The following is a 17575-nucleotide window of genomic DNA, read 5'->3' on the forward strand; positions in this document are numbered from 1 at the left end:
AAATAAAATAAATCAACCATTTTATGAGTCATTGTCCTCTTGCGTGATAGATAAAGAAACTGTCAACATGACCACATGGCGACTCATTCACATTAATTAGGCTTAACTTGTTCTCCATTTGCTTGTCTCATCCTATACATCACCCATTACATTTTGCATTCCAAGAAATTGACTTGTTTGTGGTCATCATCGAATAGATAATAAATTATAGCTGGCGATGTATTAAATTGTGGAGGCCTGGAATCACTAGTAAGATTTAGTTCATTGACGAAACAAAATTTGAGGCGGCCCAATGGAACGGCCACACGCAGTTATTGTGTAAATCCTCGCTACAATTTTTAACCTTTTTTTTTAAAGGAAAATATCGTAATAGCTCTGAAGTCAAGGAAGCGATAGGGCGGGATAAGTCAACTTGGTTGACCTTTTCTTCGATTCGCACGGCTCCGCCGGTCCAATGGGGCGCGGTGCCTTTATTGCTGTCTCCTGATTTCTTCTCCTCATCCAAGTCATCCCGCGGTCTAGCTCTCTCGCTGTCGCTGGCGCACCATCTTACGCCATTTCACCCCAAGACTTCTACCTTCTTCTCTCAAATTAAACGCTCCTTTAGCTTTCTTATATATATACAAACCTTTTAATTTCTGCATAATTCGGATCACTGTTTCTTTCTGTTTTTGTCTTTTGCGATTCACATGGATAAAGGCGACGGCACCGCCGACGACCGGCTCGCCGTCAACGAGACGGACTTCTTCTCCGACGATCGCCGGCGCGGGATGGAGCTCGCTCTGCTGCCGAGTTCTTGCGTCGAGAAGCAGGAGCATCATTTTACAATCATCGATGTAATCGTTCGTTTATACTCTACTATACGACTGCATACATACGGCAAATAATCATGCTATTATGTATATAATGATTGGACGTCGTTGATGTGTAGACAGGATTGAACCTTCTCCCGGCGGTCAACGCCGGCAGCGACCACTCAACGATTGACGACGGGCTGCCGTTGCCGGCGCAGAGATTGAGTAATTTATTGTTGATTGATCGATCGATTCAGAAGGCTGCAATAGAAGCGGAACTGGTGCGCGTCAGGGAGGAGAACGAGAGGCTGAAGCAGATGCTTAGTCAAGTCGTCGCCCACTACAACACTTTGCATGCTCATTTTATCTCACTGATGCAGCAGAACGATAGATCTGATCACGGCCAACGAATGGTAAAACTTTTGTAAACTCTTCAGATTAATTAGTTAATTTTAGACTGCTATACGAACCAACTCGATCGAACTAACGCTAAATACTTAATGAATAGGTGGAGCCTAAGAAGCATGAATTAGGCGGAGGAAGAGGACCAATTAGGCCGCTCATAGATCGCGGATCACTCGGAGAAAAACTAGACGTTGATGACATCGCCGCCGATGAGCCGTCGAACTCGTCGACGTCAGAGCAGGCGCAAGAGGGGATCATGAGGAAAGTCCGTGTCTCGGTTCGAGCTCGCTCCGAAGCCCCCATGGTATAGCTAGTCACAATTAGCAGTGAATTAATCTATATTATGCTAATTTTGATGTTATATATTACAGAATTAGATCGTTGATGGATGTCATTGGAGAAAGTATGGACAGAAACTTCGCGAAAGGAAATCCATGTCCTCGAGCATATTACAGATGCACCATGGCCGCCAGTTGTCCTGTCCGCAAACAAGTAATATCCAGAATATTTAGATTTTTAATTTTGATGAATTGAATACGTTTGTCGTAATTTGGGATTGATTGTGTTCTTGGTCGATGAGCAGGTGCAGAGGTGCGCAGAGGACCGTTCGATCTTGACGACGACGTACGAGGGGACGCACAACCACCCTCTGCCGCCGGCCGCCATGGCGATGGCCTCGACCACCTCGGCGGCTGGGTCGATGCTCCTCTCGGGGTCGATCTCGTCGTCGCCGGCGCCAGCCGAACTGGGTCTTCCGTATTCGTCGAGCATGGCCACCATCTCGGCGTCGGCGCCGTTCCCCACCGTGATGCTCGACCTCACCCGGAGCGCGAGCGCGCTCCAGTTCGACGGTTTCGCAATGCCGCCGCCGGCGGCGGCGGCACGATACTACTACGGAGCTAAATTTTCAGGGATGCAGGCACCGGCGACGATGGCGGACATGGTAGGCGCAGCGACGGCCTCGATAACGGCGGACCCCGGCTTCACCGCCGCTCTGGCCGCCGCCGTATCGTCAATCATCGGCGGGAATCATCTTCAAACCACGAGCAGAGGAGCCAGTGGCGGCGACGGCGAGGGGATCGCCGACGAACATGTGGATTAATTCTTTGAATTATCTGCGAGATTAGTGATTTATTTTGTGAAAAAAATAAGAAAATTTTAAGCAGATTATCTGATAGATATCTAGATTATTTGTCTCTTGTTTTATGGAATGAACTTAAATCAATGTGATTTCGTGCGCTCTACGTGCAATTAAAAAGGTTTATCAAGTAAATGAGCAAATTGTTGGTAGACGCGTCACAAGGTGGACTGGAGGTCAGAGATTGCGACGGTACATGCGTGCATGCACGCGAAGCATGTGTGACGGCTACATCCATTTAATTACCATTATCAAATGATCTATTACTATTAGTCTTACCAAAAAGGTAATTATTATGATAACAACAATTTACTGCTACTGCTAGTGACGATGACTGAGTCAGAAATTTTAATTTCTATTCGTGTTGATACGAGCTAATATAAAGAAAAAAAAAACTCTGACGGTTTACTATTATCATCTACCTTCCTCTCTCTATCTCACGTTCTTCCTTTCTTCATCTCAATTCCGAACTACCTCCTTCTCAATGTGGCCGTCTAACTAAAACAGAGAACCATTCAAAGTTGCAAGTAAGGGACATTAAGGAAATAGAGAAACCAGTCTGTTTCGATCTGAGTACAGACTTGGTCAAATTCCATAGAACACGGTATGATTGACTTTTATAATGAATCAATAATAATGGAATCGGCAAGAGGACTCGATCGGAAGAGTCGACAACAAACAGTGGAAAGACTCGGTTGAAAAAGTCGACTGAAGCAGAAAGATTCAATAGAATCGAGATGACTCGCTAGAAGGAGTCGGAGTAGGAAAACTCGACAGACGGAATCAACTTCTTTAAATTAGTTTCAGGATCAAATGTACTCAATTCATAAAAAGTAACAGCAACATAAGACTAAAAGTAATCCCAGTGAAGTATGTCTAAATCATAAGGAGCCCAAATAATCATAAGGAGGCCAAATAATAATATAAAATAGAGAAAATAAATATAATAAAATAAATAAAATAGTATGGAGAGTAATATAACATATGAGATATTCATTGATTATGATAATAATAATACATCCTCCTCAATAGTCTATTTATCATTTGATGCTCTTTAGGGTGCGTTTGGTTGAGGGTCATCCATGATTACCTTGGTTATGTGATTACCAAGTAATCACATAACCAAGGTTATAGGGAATAATACATAACCTAATGTTGTTTGGTTTAATCCTAGGTAATGAGACAAAACCTTGTTTGTTTGAAGGTTTTAATACATTACTTACTTTTACATTTACTATATTACCCCTAGTTCAATTATAATCATTTTTTACAATTAAATTAATTTGATATTTAATTATTTTTAAAATTAAATTACATTATTAATTATAATATTAATAATATCATATATATATTATAAATTTTAAAAATTTAAATTATCTTAAGAGATGCTCTAACAAATCGAGGTAAGTATTTGAGTAAAATCGAATCGACCGAATTGAATAAATCAAAAATCGATTAGAAATTGAAAATGTCAATTAAAAATTTATGGCAAAATATTACTTGACATACGCCACTCTTTGGCAAAGTTAGTTTCACACAAACACAATCCATATTTTGATAAATTCTATATGGTGCTATATCAAAAGTCATATTCAAAACAATAGTCATATTCAAAACAATTAAAAATCAAAGTATACATCAGAAATACAAAACACTTCAAACATCTACTCATTCATAATATTGTACTCATTCATAATATTGAATCATATATAGTGTATTTACAAAACTTCCAGAAATTACATGAATACATGATAAAAAAAAGTGGATATAATGTGCTCACGGTGGAGTTCAAAAAATAATGTCAAAAACTTTATTCTCATCATCATTTGACACAGACATAATTTCTGCATCTGTCTTCTTGTGCATATATAGTACAGCTGTAGATTTGCATTCATCTATCGTCTGTTCAAATATTATTTCAAATCCAAGTTTCTCAGCAAAATCATTCCTTCTATCCGATTCTGAAAGCAAGAAAATTAATGGACGTAAGAAATTTACTTCAACTTACAACACATACTACAAGAAAGTAAAATAATAGCCTCATTTGTATGTATAGAATATAGTGGTAACATTGCAAAAAACACTGAGAACTCAACAAGATATTGAACAAGTGAAGGACAAACTTAACATTTGCATGCACATACTAGAAATTGATAGAAAAACTAGAAAACAATTTCATATATAAACAACAAAGAAATTTAAATTTAATGCACTAAAATCCCTCAATACTTCAGCAGGATTTTAGGCATAATTTATCTCAATTATTTTGCTTCTAATATTGTTATTCAACTACAAAATACCTAACCAAAATTGAGTCTTACAAATTGTTTGACAAAATGTGAAAGCAAAATAATATCCAATTAAAAGGACAAAAAATTTAAATATGATAGTCTGCATTAATAAGCAGAGCCTAAATCAGTAGTGATAAATGAAGTAGATTGCATTTGTGACCCTTTTTAAAACTATAGTTTCCACAGACAAGTGAATATGCACCTCTAATGCACTATCTAATACCGATGTTCAATTTTCTGATTTAACTTGATCCATCATATGCCATCAACCTAAAGAAACTGAAATTGATGGAAATCAAATGGAAGCTACAACCGACTAGTGAAGCAAAGCTAAGATGGTGTACTATTAACCAAAAGGAAAAAAATGTCAAAGCATTGATGAATAAATCTCTGGAAACAAAAGGAATCTGCTAGAAAAATCAAGCAAAAATTCAACTTTGCGTCAATAAAAATAATAATCGCATTGTAAAACTAAAATCAAAATCAATTCTTTAAAACTGGAACGAGAAAGAAGCAGAGAAACGCCCCAGGCGAATCAGCCATGCTCCGTTCCTCTTATCCATACCTCTCTCGACGAGGGAGGTAGAGACTACGCGGATGGAACTGATAGGAGAGCCCTGACCCAGGCGAAGCGGCAGTGCGGGGCCCGACGGCCAAAGCGGAGAGCCGGCACAGGGCTGGAGAGGAGGATCGCTGGAGAACCGGCCAAAGCAAATATAAGGGGTTTTGCACATACCATGATTACCTTGGTTATCACGGGAGAAGAGGATCGCTGGAGAGGAGGCACACTCACGGGAGAAGAGGCTCGCTCACGGGCTAGGGTTAGGGCTGTCGCTCGCCAGAGAAAAGGCTCGCTCGCGGGAGAGGAGGCTTTCGCTCGCGGGCTAGGGTTAGGGCTTTCGCTCGCGGGAGAGGAGGGGGAATGCCGCATAGAAAATAGCGGAAATTGACGACGGGAGAAGAGAGTGGAAATTGAATCGCTGATGGCCAATCTACTGTACCACGTCTTCACCTTCCTCGGCTTGTTCTCCTACGGCCTCTACCACCTCATTTCGGCCGTCCGATCTCATCACACCTCCTCCTCCTCCGCCGCCGCCACCACCTCCCCTCGTCTAGCCGTCGCCACCGAACATGCCGCCCGCCCTTACTACCCCCTCGCCCTACCAGCACACCGCCATCACCTCCTCCGCCACCTCCCCCTCTACATTTCCTTCCTCTCTCTGTTCGTTGCGGTCGTCGCCAACGTTCTCCTCTCCGCCGGCGATGCGCGCGCCGATGCCCAGCGTTTCTCCTTTCTCGAGTCCGCCTTCGCGCTCCTTTTATTCCTCCTCTCCCTGTCCCTCACCCTCTCGTTGCCTCTCCCAACGGATCTCATCTTCCTTCTCGCCGCCCTCGCGTTTGCCCTTCTCTCCGCCGCCTCCGCCCACTCCTCCGCCGTTGGCCAGCAATCCGAACTCCAGTCCAAGTCCGACGCCCTCTCGTCTCTCATATTTTCCGTCTCTGCCGCTACTGCGCTTGCCCTAGCCGTTGCCCCGAGGCTCTTCATCGCGGAGCTCGCCCTTTCCGCCTCCGTTGCCCTCCAGGGTCTCTGGTCGCTGCAGACTGGCTTCTCCCTTTATGTCGAGGCCTTCATTCCCGAGGGATGCCACCGACTACTGGGCGTTCCATACATCTCCACCAGCTGCGATCTCGAGGACTCGCGTATCCGTGCCTTCGCGATCTTGGATCTGCTCTTTACTGTCCACGCCATCCTCATCGCCGTCGTCACCTCCATTGTGTATGTTTCTTTAAACCCGGCTCCCGTCGTCGTCGGGGGCCTTGTACGAAGGCACAATGGAGGCTCCTACGAGGCTCTGACAACGTTGTCGTCCACCGGCGCTCTCTCAGATATGGATCACATCCAGATGAAGGTTCTCTCCAAGAGCTCGACGCAGGCCTGAGCTAAGTAACCTTTCTCTTTTATCCCAATTGTTGTTTCCTTTAACCCTAAAACCAAAGGAGATAAAAACACAGAAAAAAGAGTAAGCATTAAGCAATTAGCTTTTTGATTGGACGTTTGCTGCAGTTAACATTGATGCTTGTCGATTGAGAGAGGCTCTCAGATTTAAATATTGAGGTTTTGGATGGTGATTGCCTCAACCTATTAATTGGCCATATTCAACAAATTTCTTCCATTTTTGGATGAATATGTGCTTGTTTGATGGCAATTCCCATTCCCTACATTCAATAGATCCTCCTGTTTCTTGAAAGTTTGAACATCAGCATCTTTTCAAATAGATGCAGTAACTCCTTTCCATTGGCTGATGCTCCATTCTCGAGTGGTTGAGGTCTTGTGTCCTTGTTGAAATATCACTGCTCAATCCCATTGTTTTTGCACACTGCTCAAATTTCCTCCACCAATGGTAGGTTTTTAAAATATTGCCTACCTGTGCAAAGTTGTGTTTGTAATGGAAGACAAGTATTTTATGATGAAGATTGATAACTAGGAGTTCCTACACTCTATTGAATGTTACTACAAGTCGCTATAGTTCTTGCTAATAGTTTACATAACCTACTTTTTGTCTGGGTTTCATATAATCTCTCAATTGTTCAAGCATTAAATATTATAGATAACACATGTTGAGAGGAAGCACCAACGTGAGGCTATACACTTGATTCTCATCTCTTTATCTGTGAAGATCTGATAGAAAAGATGGTGATTTTGCTATGAGTTTTACTATCCAGCGTCCATTCTCTCCTATTATAATGATCGGAGCTTTCAATGATTAAGCAATTGGATTTGTGGAGTTAGCATGTTATGATCAAATATTTCAGTCATTAGAAAACCCCTTAATGTACCCAGAGTACTCTTCCAAAAATCCTAATGAAGCCAAGGGTTGATTGTACGAGTGTATTGTCCTTTGTCTGGGTGAGATCACACAGCAATTGGCTCATTGTTTATGGATGTTGGATTTCAGGCAAATCTAAAAATGATTAAATCTAACCAAATATATGTGAAAATCAAATGTTTTAACCTGATTTCTAGCTGTATTAGTTAGATTCCAAAATGATAAAATGTTTATCGTAATGATTTTTTTTTAAAAGTAAATGTTTCACAATCAGGCAACAACAACTGATCATGAATACCTACAGTGTAGGGTTGATTACATCCATTTTATTCAGTTATTTGACTCTATGTAGTAAGACCTATACCACAATCAGATCATTTTATTCGCTTTGATCCTGGACATGCTCCGTGTCTTTGAGGGCCTCTTTATGCATTTTGGTGAACAACTGCTTACCCCATGGGTTAATGTTGTTTTCTGGGATGGACTACGCTTGTCTGGATTTTAATTTCTGTATTGTATTATATTAAAGTTGTGTGTTGGTGATATGCTTGCGTTTTGTTTTCTGGGCCCTTTCTTGCCTTTCTCACTGTTTACTGTAGTTAAGTTCCCTGTTCTGCCAGGTTTATCGTTAACATTTTTCATAGGAGTTTAATTTTTTTCTCTCATATCATCTCTTGAAATCACACTGAATTACACTTGAATGGCGATAGTTTTGGTTTGTATTTTTTAGCAACCTCTCACACTCACACTCATATCGGCAACAAATTATGTTTAGGATGCTGTCATGATGTTGTAACTATCTAAACGCTGTTAATTTGGATTTGGTTGGAACCGTATCAGATATGAGTAATTTATTAGTTTACAAATCGAGAACTTCTGCCGTTGGGTCGTTGGCGGCCATCATCCCCACTGCGCCCCTGCAGTAGCTCAGCGCCGCGTTCTTCAGCAACCTCCAAGTGTTCTTCTCAGCCGTCGTCTCTTTCCGTTTCGTGGCAGCCTTCACTACTACTGTCTTAAGCATTTCCTGATTTCCTCCTCCTTTTCCACCATCGTCGTTGCCAACAGCTTCTCTAGCCCCACGAGCTCGATCACCGGCGAGTTTATGGACGAAGATCCGCTTGAAGGCTCGATCATCATCCGGCTGCAGCAACCTATTGCAGTGGATAGCCGATAGTCCGACTTTGCCATCTCGTCCGAAGGCGAGAGCGATTGGAGGAGGGGAGGGTTGAGGTTAGAGCCGACGGCGAGAGCGACGGGAAGAGAGAAGGGTTGAGGATCGAGCAGGGTGGACCGACGGAGACGCGGAGTCGCAAGCTACTTCAAGTGAAGAGAGGACGAACGGTGAGGTGCAGGACTTGGGCGTTTAGGGATTTAAGTTGTGGATAATATCATTTTTTTTATTTATTCAAATTAAAAATTTTAAAATCAAAATTGAATCAAATTATTCAAAATAATTAATTTTTTTAAAAAATAAATTTATGAAATAACTGAAATCAAAATTTTAAATTCGAAAAGTTAGATTGATTAGTTCAGTTTAATTGTATTTTTGTTTTGTTCATTTTAAATTATTTCTGCATAGAGCATATTTGGAATCTTATCGGTGGCACCAAATCAATTTGCGGTGAGCACCGCACATCCACATGCCGAGCTTAGTCAAGAACAGGCATGGTTTAACTTTGACTCAGTCACTTTGTCCACTTAAATCACAATAATTAGGCCAACTTGATCGTTTTACTATTAAAATTATTAATTTAAAGAAAAATAGAAATTTCTTTTCATAAGTTTTTTACACTCTACCACTTCACCAACAACTCTTTCTCTTCTTCATTCTTTTGTTCCGCATCTCTTTTCATTTTCTCAAGTCATATTTAATCTCCAAGATTCTACTCTTATCTCATCTATTAAATTCTTAATTTTCTATTATAATATTTACCTATTTAATAAATAATAAGTTAATGTACGATGACATAAATAGATTGCTTATAATGTGAGAACTATAAAGCATCGTGCATTATAGTCTTATAGAGCCCTCTAGTTTCACTAAAGCGTATATAATCATAATCAACTAGTTGTTATGAATCCCAAATCTCATTAATTACAATATATCCAAGTATTTGCCGCCCGGGATACGTTATTCCCTCAATGATAAAATAATTCATATAACATTTTAAAATTTTAAAACTTAATGGTCAATTTGTAAAAGACTATTCTATGCGGACGAATTGCACATTATAAAACGCACACCGTCTTAAATATATATATATATATATATTTAAAAATTCCCCACCGAAAATTAGGGAAAAGCGAGGGGTTTGTGCCCGAATGTAGATCTCTGAGGTACTGAGGCAGCAGCGGCGGACAAGATACAATACAAGGGAAGCGATGGCGGCCAGACAAGAAGGAGAATGGGCGCACCCATACGTGCCCAAGGATCTGAAGTTACCAGGCTACGTCCCTTGCTTCTTGTCCCAGAAGGATATCGTCGTCCCCTATCTTGCCACTTCTCTCCTCCTCGTCTCCTTCATCTGGATCTTCTCTGGTACCTGTTTTTCTTCCCCTATATATCACCTGTCATCCTTCGTCCGTTCTTGTTACCTTTTTGCCACTGATTTTCTCTTTTGTTTTTTTCGGAGGGAAGAACACGCTGAAAGATTTGATTTCGTTGGCGTTTTTTCAAAGAAACCAACAAAATCACTCCAAGAAATATTTGATTCAGTAATTGTCCGATCCAACAAACTCACTGATTTTAGAAATAAATATTTCACCTTTTTTTTATTTCCTCTTCATTAGTATGCTTTCTCTATTTTTCTGCTGCGGAATATCTGAATTAGGAGTTCACTAGACTTCTTGCTTTAGTTTTTTAGAAGGTTTTGTTAAGTCCTGTACATTCCGTTAGCTCGTAAGAATGCTTCTGAGAAAAGATCTGAATAAGGGGTTCTCTGTGGAACATCTAAATTAGGTGTTCGCCACTGCTTCCTGCACAAAATTCACAAATAGTTAAAGAATCTAACAGAAGATGTGCACATGCAATCCAAATACCATGTGGCTATAGTAAAAAATTCCCAAGTTCGAACATAAGCATGTTTGTATGCTCTCATGGTGGCTCTTTCTAATGTTTGACTATGATGAAGTAAGTTTCAACGTACTATCATCCAAAGGTGTTATTCTAGTTCAAACTCTGATTGGATAAATCAGAGAGTAATTGTCTGAGAGTGTTCAGTGTCTCATCACATTGGTAGTTCCCTGGTCATTTTCCCCTTGTTAAAAAGAACTTGCCCTCTAATTTGCATCTTCATCTTCTCCATAAAAAGGTCAAAATGTCCAACAAACTTGGGATTTCTGTCAGATGTTATAGTTTAGAACTTCATACAATTTGACTAAAAATGATCAACAACCACCATAATGCCATTGCACAATTTGATTGATGTTAGCAATGGGTTTTTTTTTCCTTTTGTAGTTGACTTTGTTACCTTTATGCAATTCTGCCAATGTAGGACGATCAAAGTTGACAAAGACTGATAGGTTGCTTATGTGCTGGTGGGCATTCACGGGGCTCACACATATTATTCTTGAAGGCTACTTTGCTTTCTCTCCTGAGTTCTACAAGGAGAAAACTCCACATTATTTAGCTGAAGTCTGTAAGTTGTCTAGACATGAACTTTATATATAACAAACTTACTGAAGCTTTTTGAGCAGAATTGGTGTAAACTTAAAATTCTTGTTTTCTACTATGATCTGAAATACCAGGGAAGGAATATAGCAAGGGAGACTCCAGATACGTTGGAAGAGATGCAGGAATTGTCTCTGTTGAAGGAATCACTGCTGTTTTAGAGGGTCCAGCCAGCCTTATTGCAGTGTAACACATCAAACTGCTTTTCTTTATCTGTAAATACTTTTTTAAAAAAAAAAAAGGAACACGACAGTCTAATATTCTTTTGAGACCTTGGGAAAAAAAATTGTTAGTAAAAAAACAAGTATCAGGACTCATTATCTCTTATAATCCACATACCAATTGCCAAACAATTTACAATTGGTCGAACATCAACAGATAAAAAAGGCTGGTTCTAATTCAAGATAGCCTTTGTAGATTCAGTATCTTCAGTTTGTCAGTTTGACACGTTATTGTTTTCTGTCTCAGGTATGCAATTGCCACAAGGAAACCCTACAGTTACATCCTTCAGTTTGCAGTTTGTATTGGACAACTCTATGGCTGCCTTGTTTACTTCATTACTGCTTTTCTGGAGGGAGATAACTTTGCGATGAGCCCATTCTATTATTGGGTGTATTACATTGGAGCAAATGGGTGGTGGGTTGTCATACCACTGCTTATCGCAAACCGATCCTGGAAGAAGATAACTGCAGCGATTCAAGCAGAGAAAAAGATCAAAACTGGATGAGAGCTACTCCAACATGCTCAGGGATCAGGAAATGACTGAAGCTATCGTCCTTGAGTTTAGCAATTCCCCAAATAGCTGCTGAATTGCATTCCAAATCATGTATTGTAGTAGTTCCCGTGATGTTGTTGTTTTGACTCGCACATATGTTTTTGTGGAACATATAATTTCTATGGGACATTCTAAAAGAACAAAATTGTGATGGATTTTTGTTTTCCTTTCACAAGTGAGATGGTCTAATTGACCAAAAAAGCTTTACATAATTGAGCTCAGTTGAGCTCGTTTATAGCCCTACCTTGACGAGTTGTGCCTACCATGATTCTCGAAACAGAGTCTTCTGAAATAGATGATAAAGCAAACACTCCACAGGGCCTCTCGACATTTGATAATGAAGGAGGTGGTAAACACAGAACCTTCACCATGTTCCATGTCGCTGTGCCTTGACCAGTGGAAGGTGATAAGGAAAAAGATGCTATCATTTCAAAGTCCATATTAAAAGCTAAAGCCAACCATCTTTCCCTTGGGATGCGCGCCCTATATCCTTTACTTGCATTGCACCTGTCATCAAGTAATAACAATTGAACAAATATATATATATAATCAGAGGGCACCATGCATGAGAAAGAGAGGAGCTTTAGGTGTTCTTCACCTCGCCTAGTTTTCTTCACCTTCGTCAGCATTCGCGTCAAAAGAATACACCAATGTATTCTATAATCCTTACGGATTAACCCTACGCCTGTGTTTCAAGCTCATTGTGGTTACAGAGACTTCAACCCTTGCTTGCGTGCATGCCGCTGTCCCCAAAATATTCCCTGCTTTTGCTTCTCACTTTATATGCTCCTAAACTCGGAAATCAGTATGTTGCTCGAGGTCTTCTCCTTTAAAAGTCTAAACTTGCATGGTTTTTGCATTCAGATCCCAACTTACGATGTTATTAGTCAAGAAATTATTAGGGAAATGATTAAGTTTTCACAAGACCAACTAATTAATATCTTGGCATCACCTGTAAATGATTAATTAGTAGTCTGTGTGAAAAGTGTGTCCTAGCATCTAAATATTATTCACGGTTCAAGAGTGGATATATAATTTCATGCAAGGGAAATATCGAATATTGGTTAATTGTTTATATATATTCTGATTAAGTGTAACAAAGCACAATGGTTAACAATGTTAATTGGCAGTTATTTTATACTGCTTTCGAGAAGATAACAGTACTGTTTGAGGAGAAAATTTAACTCCAAAACACTATAAATTAAAACAATAAATTAAACCGTGCTCAACCTTAATTTAATTTGTAGGGCATCAACGTGAAGGGAAAATTGAAATGGACATCGCCTATGTGCATGGAGGCGGTGGAAGTGGAGTGGGACCCGACGCCCAACAACTGAGCGCGCGTGCGAAGGATGGGGGATCATGTTTGATCCTCTTTTTATATTTAATTTGCCTTTTTTTTAATATTTCCATTAATTCAATATTAAATATTTTACAATCTGCTATCATCATCATGATGGCCATTACCCCTCTCCTCTAGCTGCCTCTATGATTTCATTCAACAGAACAGAACTTTATTAATTTTGTCATCTCTATGATATCGATCTGATAATTGAAATATCAATTATCAGACATTCGATTCATGTTATATATACAGTGCACTTAGTTGTTGAGCTTGTAATCATAAGCAAATCAAGTGCCACGTATGCTGGACACGCATCATGAAGCAAAATAATTTTCAATTATCTGTGTGCTTCTGTGCCATTCAATTGTTAAAGACAAAGATGCCTGCACTAAACTACTTTCTGCAACCATGAGTTCGGTGTTGTATAACTACAACATTAGTTTATCTTTTTTACTTTGAAATGCTTCATACATCCATCATTATAGTTGGGATTCTCATATCCTACGATACAAATAAATTGATTAATTAATATTTATATTTTCTAAATTCCATTAACTTCTTTTACTGATGCATTCATCTGGCCAGACCTTCTCTTGAAAAAGAAAAGAAATTAGACAGCTTAGGAAGAGGTAGAAATGAATGCAAGTAATCATGAAATTTCAAGGTAGCTTTAGCCTTTAGGGAGGAAGATGAAACAAGAAACCTCCTCAGCTTAAGCAACCCTAGTCTCCATGTATTGTCACCTCCAAATCCAATCCAAAACCCAGCTCATCCTTAATCTAATTCCATACTCAAGTCAAACTTCTTTACGACATAGCAAATGAATATATTGTATTGTGCCCTATCTATTTGGCAGTGTACTTGATGCTTCTGGTTGCGAAGTGCTCGGCAAAAGTTGTTCCATAAGACATCATGGTATGGGAGGAATGATGATCAGTTATTGCAACTTCAAACATCTTTTCATGCATGTCATTTCCATTTACTTTATAAATACAGATATATATATATACACACACAAAAACAAGAAGACAACAAAAATGCACATAAAAATACTGAGATCAGAAAAGATCTGAGACTTTTCACATCGGGGTTTGGTAATCGGTAGTGGTCCTAGTGGATAAAGTAGAATTTAGAAATTGAATATTCCAGTTTGATGATGGGAAAATTTACAGTAAGAAAAAACAAGGGGTGGGTTTAACATGAGATTTCCTGCACCAGTGGCGTTGCAGAGTCCTCTGCATCAGGCTGAGATGAAATGACAGTAATGAGAAGAGAATTTGCAGAAACGGAGGCAGCTGCAGGCGGTGGTATTACATGATGGAAACAAACAGGAACCCACATATTAAAGCAGCATCATGAGCTCTTTATGTTAATTCGGTACGTACGCATGCATGCAGCAGGGCATGCATTATGGGCGCGTAGGACGCAGCTGCTACTACTGGACATGGCTCTACTCTATCGTTTAGTATTCATCACAATTGATTAATAATAATATCCTTCACGTTGCTTGCTCCAGCCCTCAATCGTTGGCTGCCGCTTCTTTTCTGAAGCATATCTGTTAGTGCTCATGAGCAATGATGTCCCTCAATCTCTTCTTTCCACACCCTCATTAATTAGTTTTCCTTCACCTCTATCTCTCTCCTCTCCTGTGTTATTATGATAGGTGACTGAGCACTACCCTTTTCCAATGTAAGGGCGTGGGAATTTTCAAACACTGCCAGGTCTAATGTCTTTTAATATTCATACGGAAGAGAGACATGTAAGCAAGATATGTCTTATCAATGTCCATTGGTAAACCCTAGCTCCTACGCTGAGGCAAGTGTCAGTTCATCAGCATGCACCCTCATGGTGGTCTGCAATCATCAAGTGCAAAGATCAGGAGGGAGAAAAAAGTGGATCCATTTGTCAACTTCACCAGCATGCGCTGGAGAGAGTTGAGAGGGAAAGCAGATGTTAATTGCGAGTAAAAGGAAGGAACTGACGATCTTCATATAAAATTTAATTTTTCTTCTGAAAACTTGCATGTACGATGGAATTAACAGGCCTTTCTTCGGAAACTACATATCATTTTCCATGATAATTAATGTGTGCAAAAATGCAGACAGAAGGAATGAATGGGATCTAGTCTGTGAGAAACTTTATGGCTAGATAGATATCCCAATTGAAGAGATTAACAGTGGCAAGCGAACAGTTAGAGAAGCATGGGTATTATAGCAGTGTGTGTTGGTGGTATGAAGAGGCCTTGTCCAATCCATGCTTTCCTTTCTCAGTCGAAATATTGTTTGAGTTGAAATGTGAATCTTTGGCTGTCTCTGTGGATGGACAACCCCTTACAGAGGAGTCCATGATGCATGGGAACAGCTAGGGAGAGCCTTTAGCTAGCTTTCCTACTCCAAATGAAATTAATGCAAGGAGGCTCTGATTGACATTAATCTCGTTGACATTTCAAAAGGCCTCCACGTGCTTGACTTTCTTCTGTCAGTCTTGTGGTGCATGCAAGTTTGGTTGTCCTAGCAAATGTACTCTCCTCATCCTTGTTGCATTCCGGAGTAGTTAATGTTCGCTGCTTTATCAATGGCTTCATGAGCAATTTGTGGCAGTATAGCTAGATTTCATTAATTAGTTACGTTGGGTTGTTTGTTTGGCCAATGATTTGAATCCAAAGGGCCTCATGAGCTAGCATAAAATATAATTGCATAAGGGCCTCGGCTGCCAGAGATTTTCATAAATTCTAATTTAAATTTAACTAATTCAGATGTGGCCTGTTAGTCGCATGCATGTCCGACCAGAGTCCATTAACCCGTTCCAATATGCTCTTCTGTCACCAGTTATCAAGGACAAAATTGCAAACTGTGGTTGGACCCACCACGGGAATGGCGCATGAGACTAGACCTCAGCTGGGCCATGAACTAAAGAGACAATTTTGTAATCATGCACGTAGGCACCCACAAACTCATGCATGCATAATTAATCAGCAACCTTAATTATAAGATCATATTATTATTATTATTATTATTATTATTATTATTGTAAAATCAAAGACAATGGCAATTATGACATATCAACCTCAACAGACCACCCAGAGCAGTACTCTTCTTAATTAATTGCTTTATCTTTTGGCTTTCTTTCTTCAAAAGCTTAATTACCTTTCTTTTCTTTTGCTTCATTCTTTATCTATGCTTCCTCTTGATGACGCTGATGATGACGACGTCATGACGAATGGATCATGTGACTAAGTGTAAATGCATACAATTTGTTGTGTAGTCCGACCTATTTGTGCTATGATGTATGTTTCTGTTATGTATAAATACCCACGGATTGCTCCTGTGACCCTGTCCATGGCTTCTTATACTTAATTTGGAAGCAACAAAAAGAAAATCCATTATCTTGGACATATCTATATTAAGTTGGACATATCTATATCTTGTCCATGGCCCCACACGATCGGCCCCACGACCAACAAAAAGAAACATTTATTATTGTTAAATATTCAATCAATTTTGATCCACTTGACTTCTTCTAATATCAAATATTCAGTCAATCTTGACTTACATGACATGTTAATTAACTTAAATTCAATAAATTACATTGTCCAAATACTAAGACATAACACATTTCCTAAAGATCTAGATATAACACATTATCCAAACATCAAAGAAACATATATTATCCAAATAAGATGCTAACATATTGTCCAAATATCAAAATACCTTGATGTAATATGATCAAGCTAGAGATTACACCAACAACAATTTCATGATTTTTAAAATATATTTAGTTTCAAATTAAAAATAATGACAATGTAATAAATTTAAATATTTTGACTAAAATTTCTAAATGGATATAGAAATTTTAATTAAAATTATTAAAATTTTATTTTGCTATTATTATTATTATTATTATTCTTTTTAAAAATATTTAAAATAATTTTATTTTATTTTCAATTTTAAAATTTAAAATTTATAGTATGATGCATAAAACATTCTTCTCTATTGTTTAAAAAAATCTTACTATTATTTATAAAATTTATAATTTATGTACTAATTTTGATTAAAAGTTATATGAGTTTATTTAGAACGCATTTGGTTGATTGGGTAATGGATAAGATTTGCTTTATACTAGGGTTGAGGATGCAATGAATTAAAATGGAACACACACAACTTTATGGTTAAACAATACTCCATTTATGTTAAACTGGTCGAAGGAACGGAAAAAAATAAAGACTGATTACGATGGCAACACGACTCAATTTTTTCACCGTCAAATCACCATGAGCGGGACCAACCTTTCCATGCCCATCATCTACCGTCCATTCTGTCCCTCTTCGCG

General features: G+C 39.1%; 2 protein-coding genes and 1 pseudogene across 2 annotated transcripts; all 3 read left to right on the forward strand.

The window, feature by feature from the left end:
* The first annotated feature begins 689 nt into the window (after positions 1-689).
* On the forward strand, positions 690-2372 carry LOC141847206 (WRKY transcription factor 6-like; annotated as a pseudogene).
* A 3217-nt stretch (positions 2373-5589) lies between these two features.
* LOC141811896 (uncharacterized) lies at positions 5590-7125 on the forward strand. The gene has a single exon (XM_074699974.1). It carries the CDS (start codon positions 5612-5614, stop codon positions 6566-6568), a length of 957 nt encoding a protein of 318 aa, XP_074556075.1. The 5' UTR covers positions 5590-5611; the 3' UTR covers positions 6569-7125.
* Positions 7126-9765: 2640 nt separating this feature from the next.
* LOC141841836 (putative 3-beta-hydroxysteroid-Delta(8),Delta(7)-isomerase) lies at positions 9766-12067 on the forward strand. The gene is made up of 4 exons (XM_074730034.1): positions 9766-9995; positions 10951-11094; positions 11204-11312; positions 11595-12067. Exons 1-4 carry the CDS (start codon positions 9839-9841, stop codon positions 11851-11853), a joined length of 669 nt encoding a protein of 222 aa, XP_074586135.1. The 5' UTR covers positions 9766-9838; the 3' UTR covers positions 11854-12067.
* The last annotated feature ends 5508 nt before the right edge of the window (positions 12068-17575 follow it).

The sequence above is a fragment of the Curcuma longa genome, chromosome 1 (genome assembly GCF_044706935.1).
Source record: "Curcuma longa cultivar G26 ecotype Majalengka, Jawa Barat chromosome 1, ITB_CL_G26_1.1, whole genome shotgun sequence".
Lineage (NCBI taxonomy): Eukaryota > Viridiplantae > Streptophyta > Magnoliopsida > Zingiberales > Zingiberaceae > Curcuma > Curcuma longa.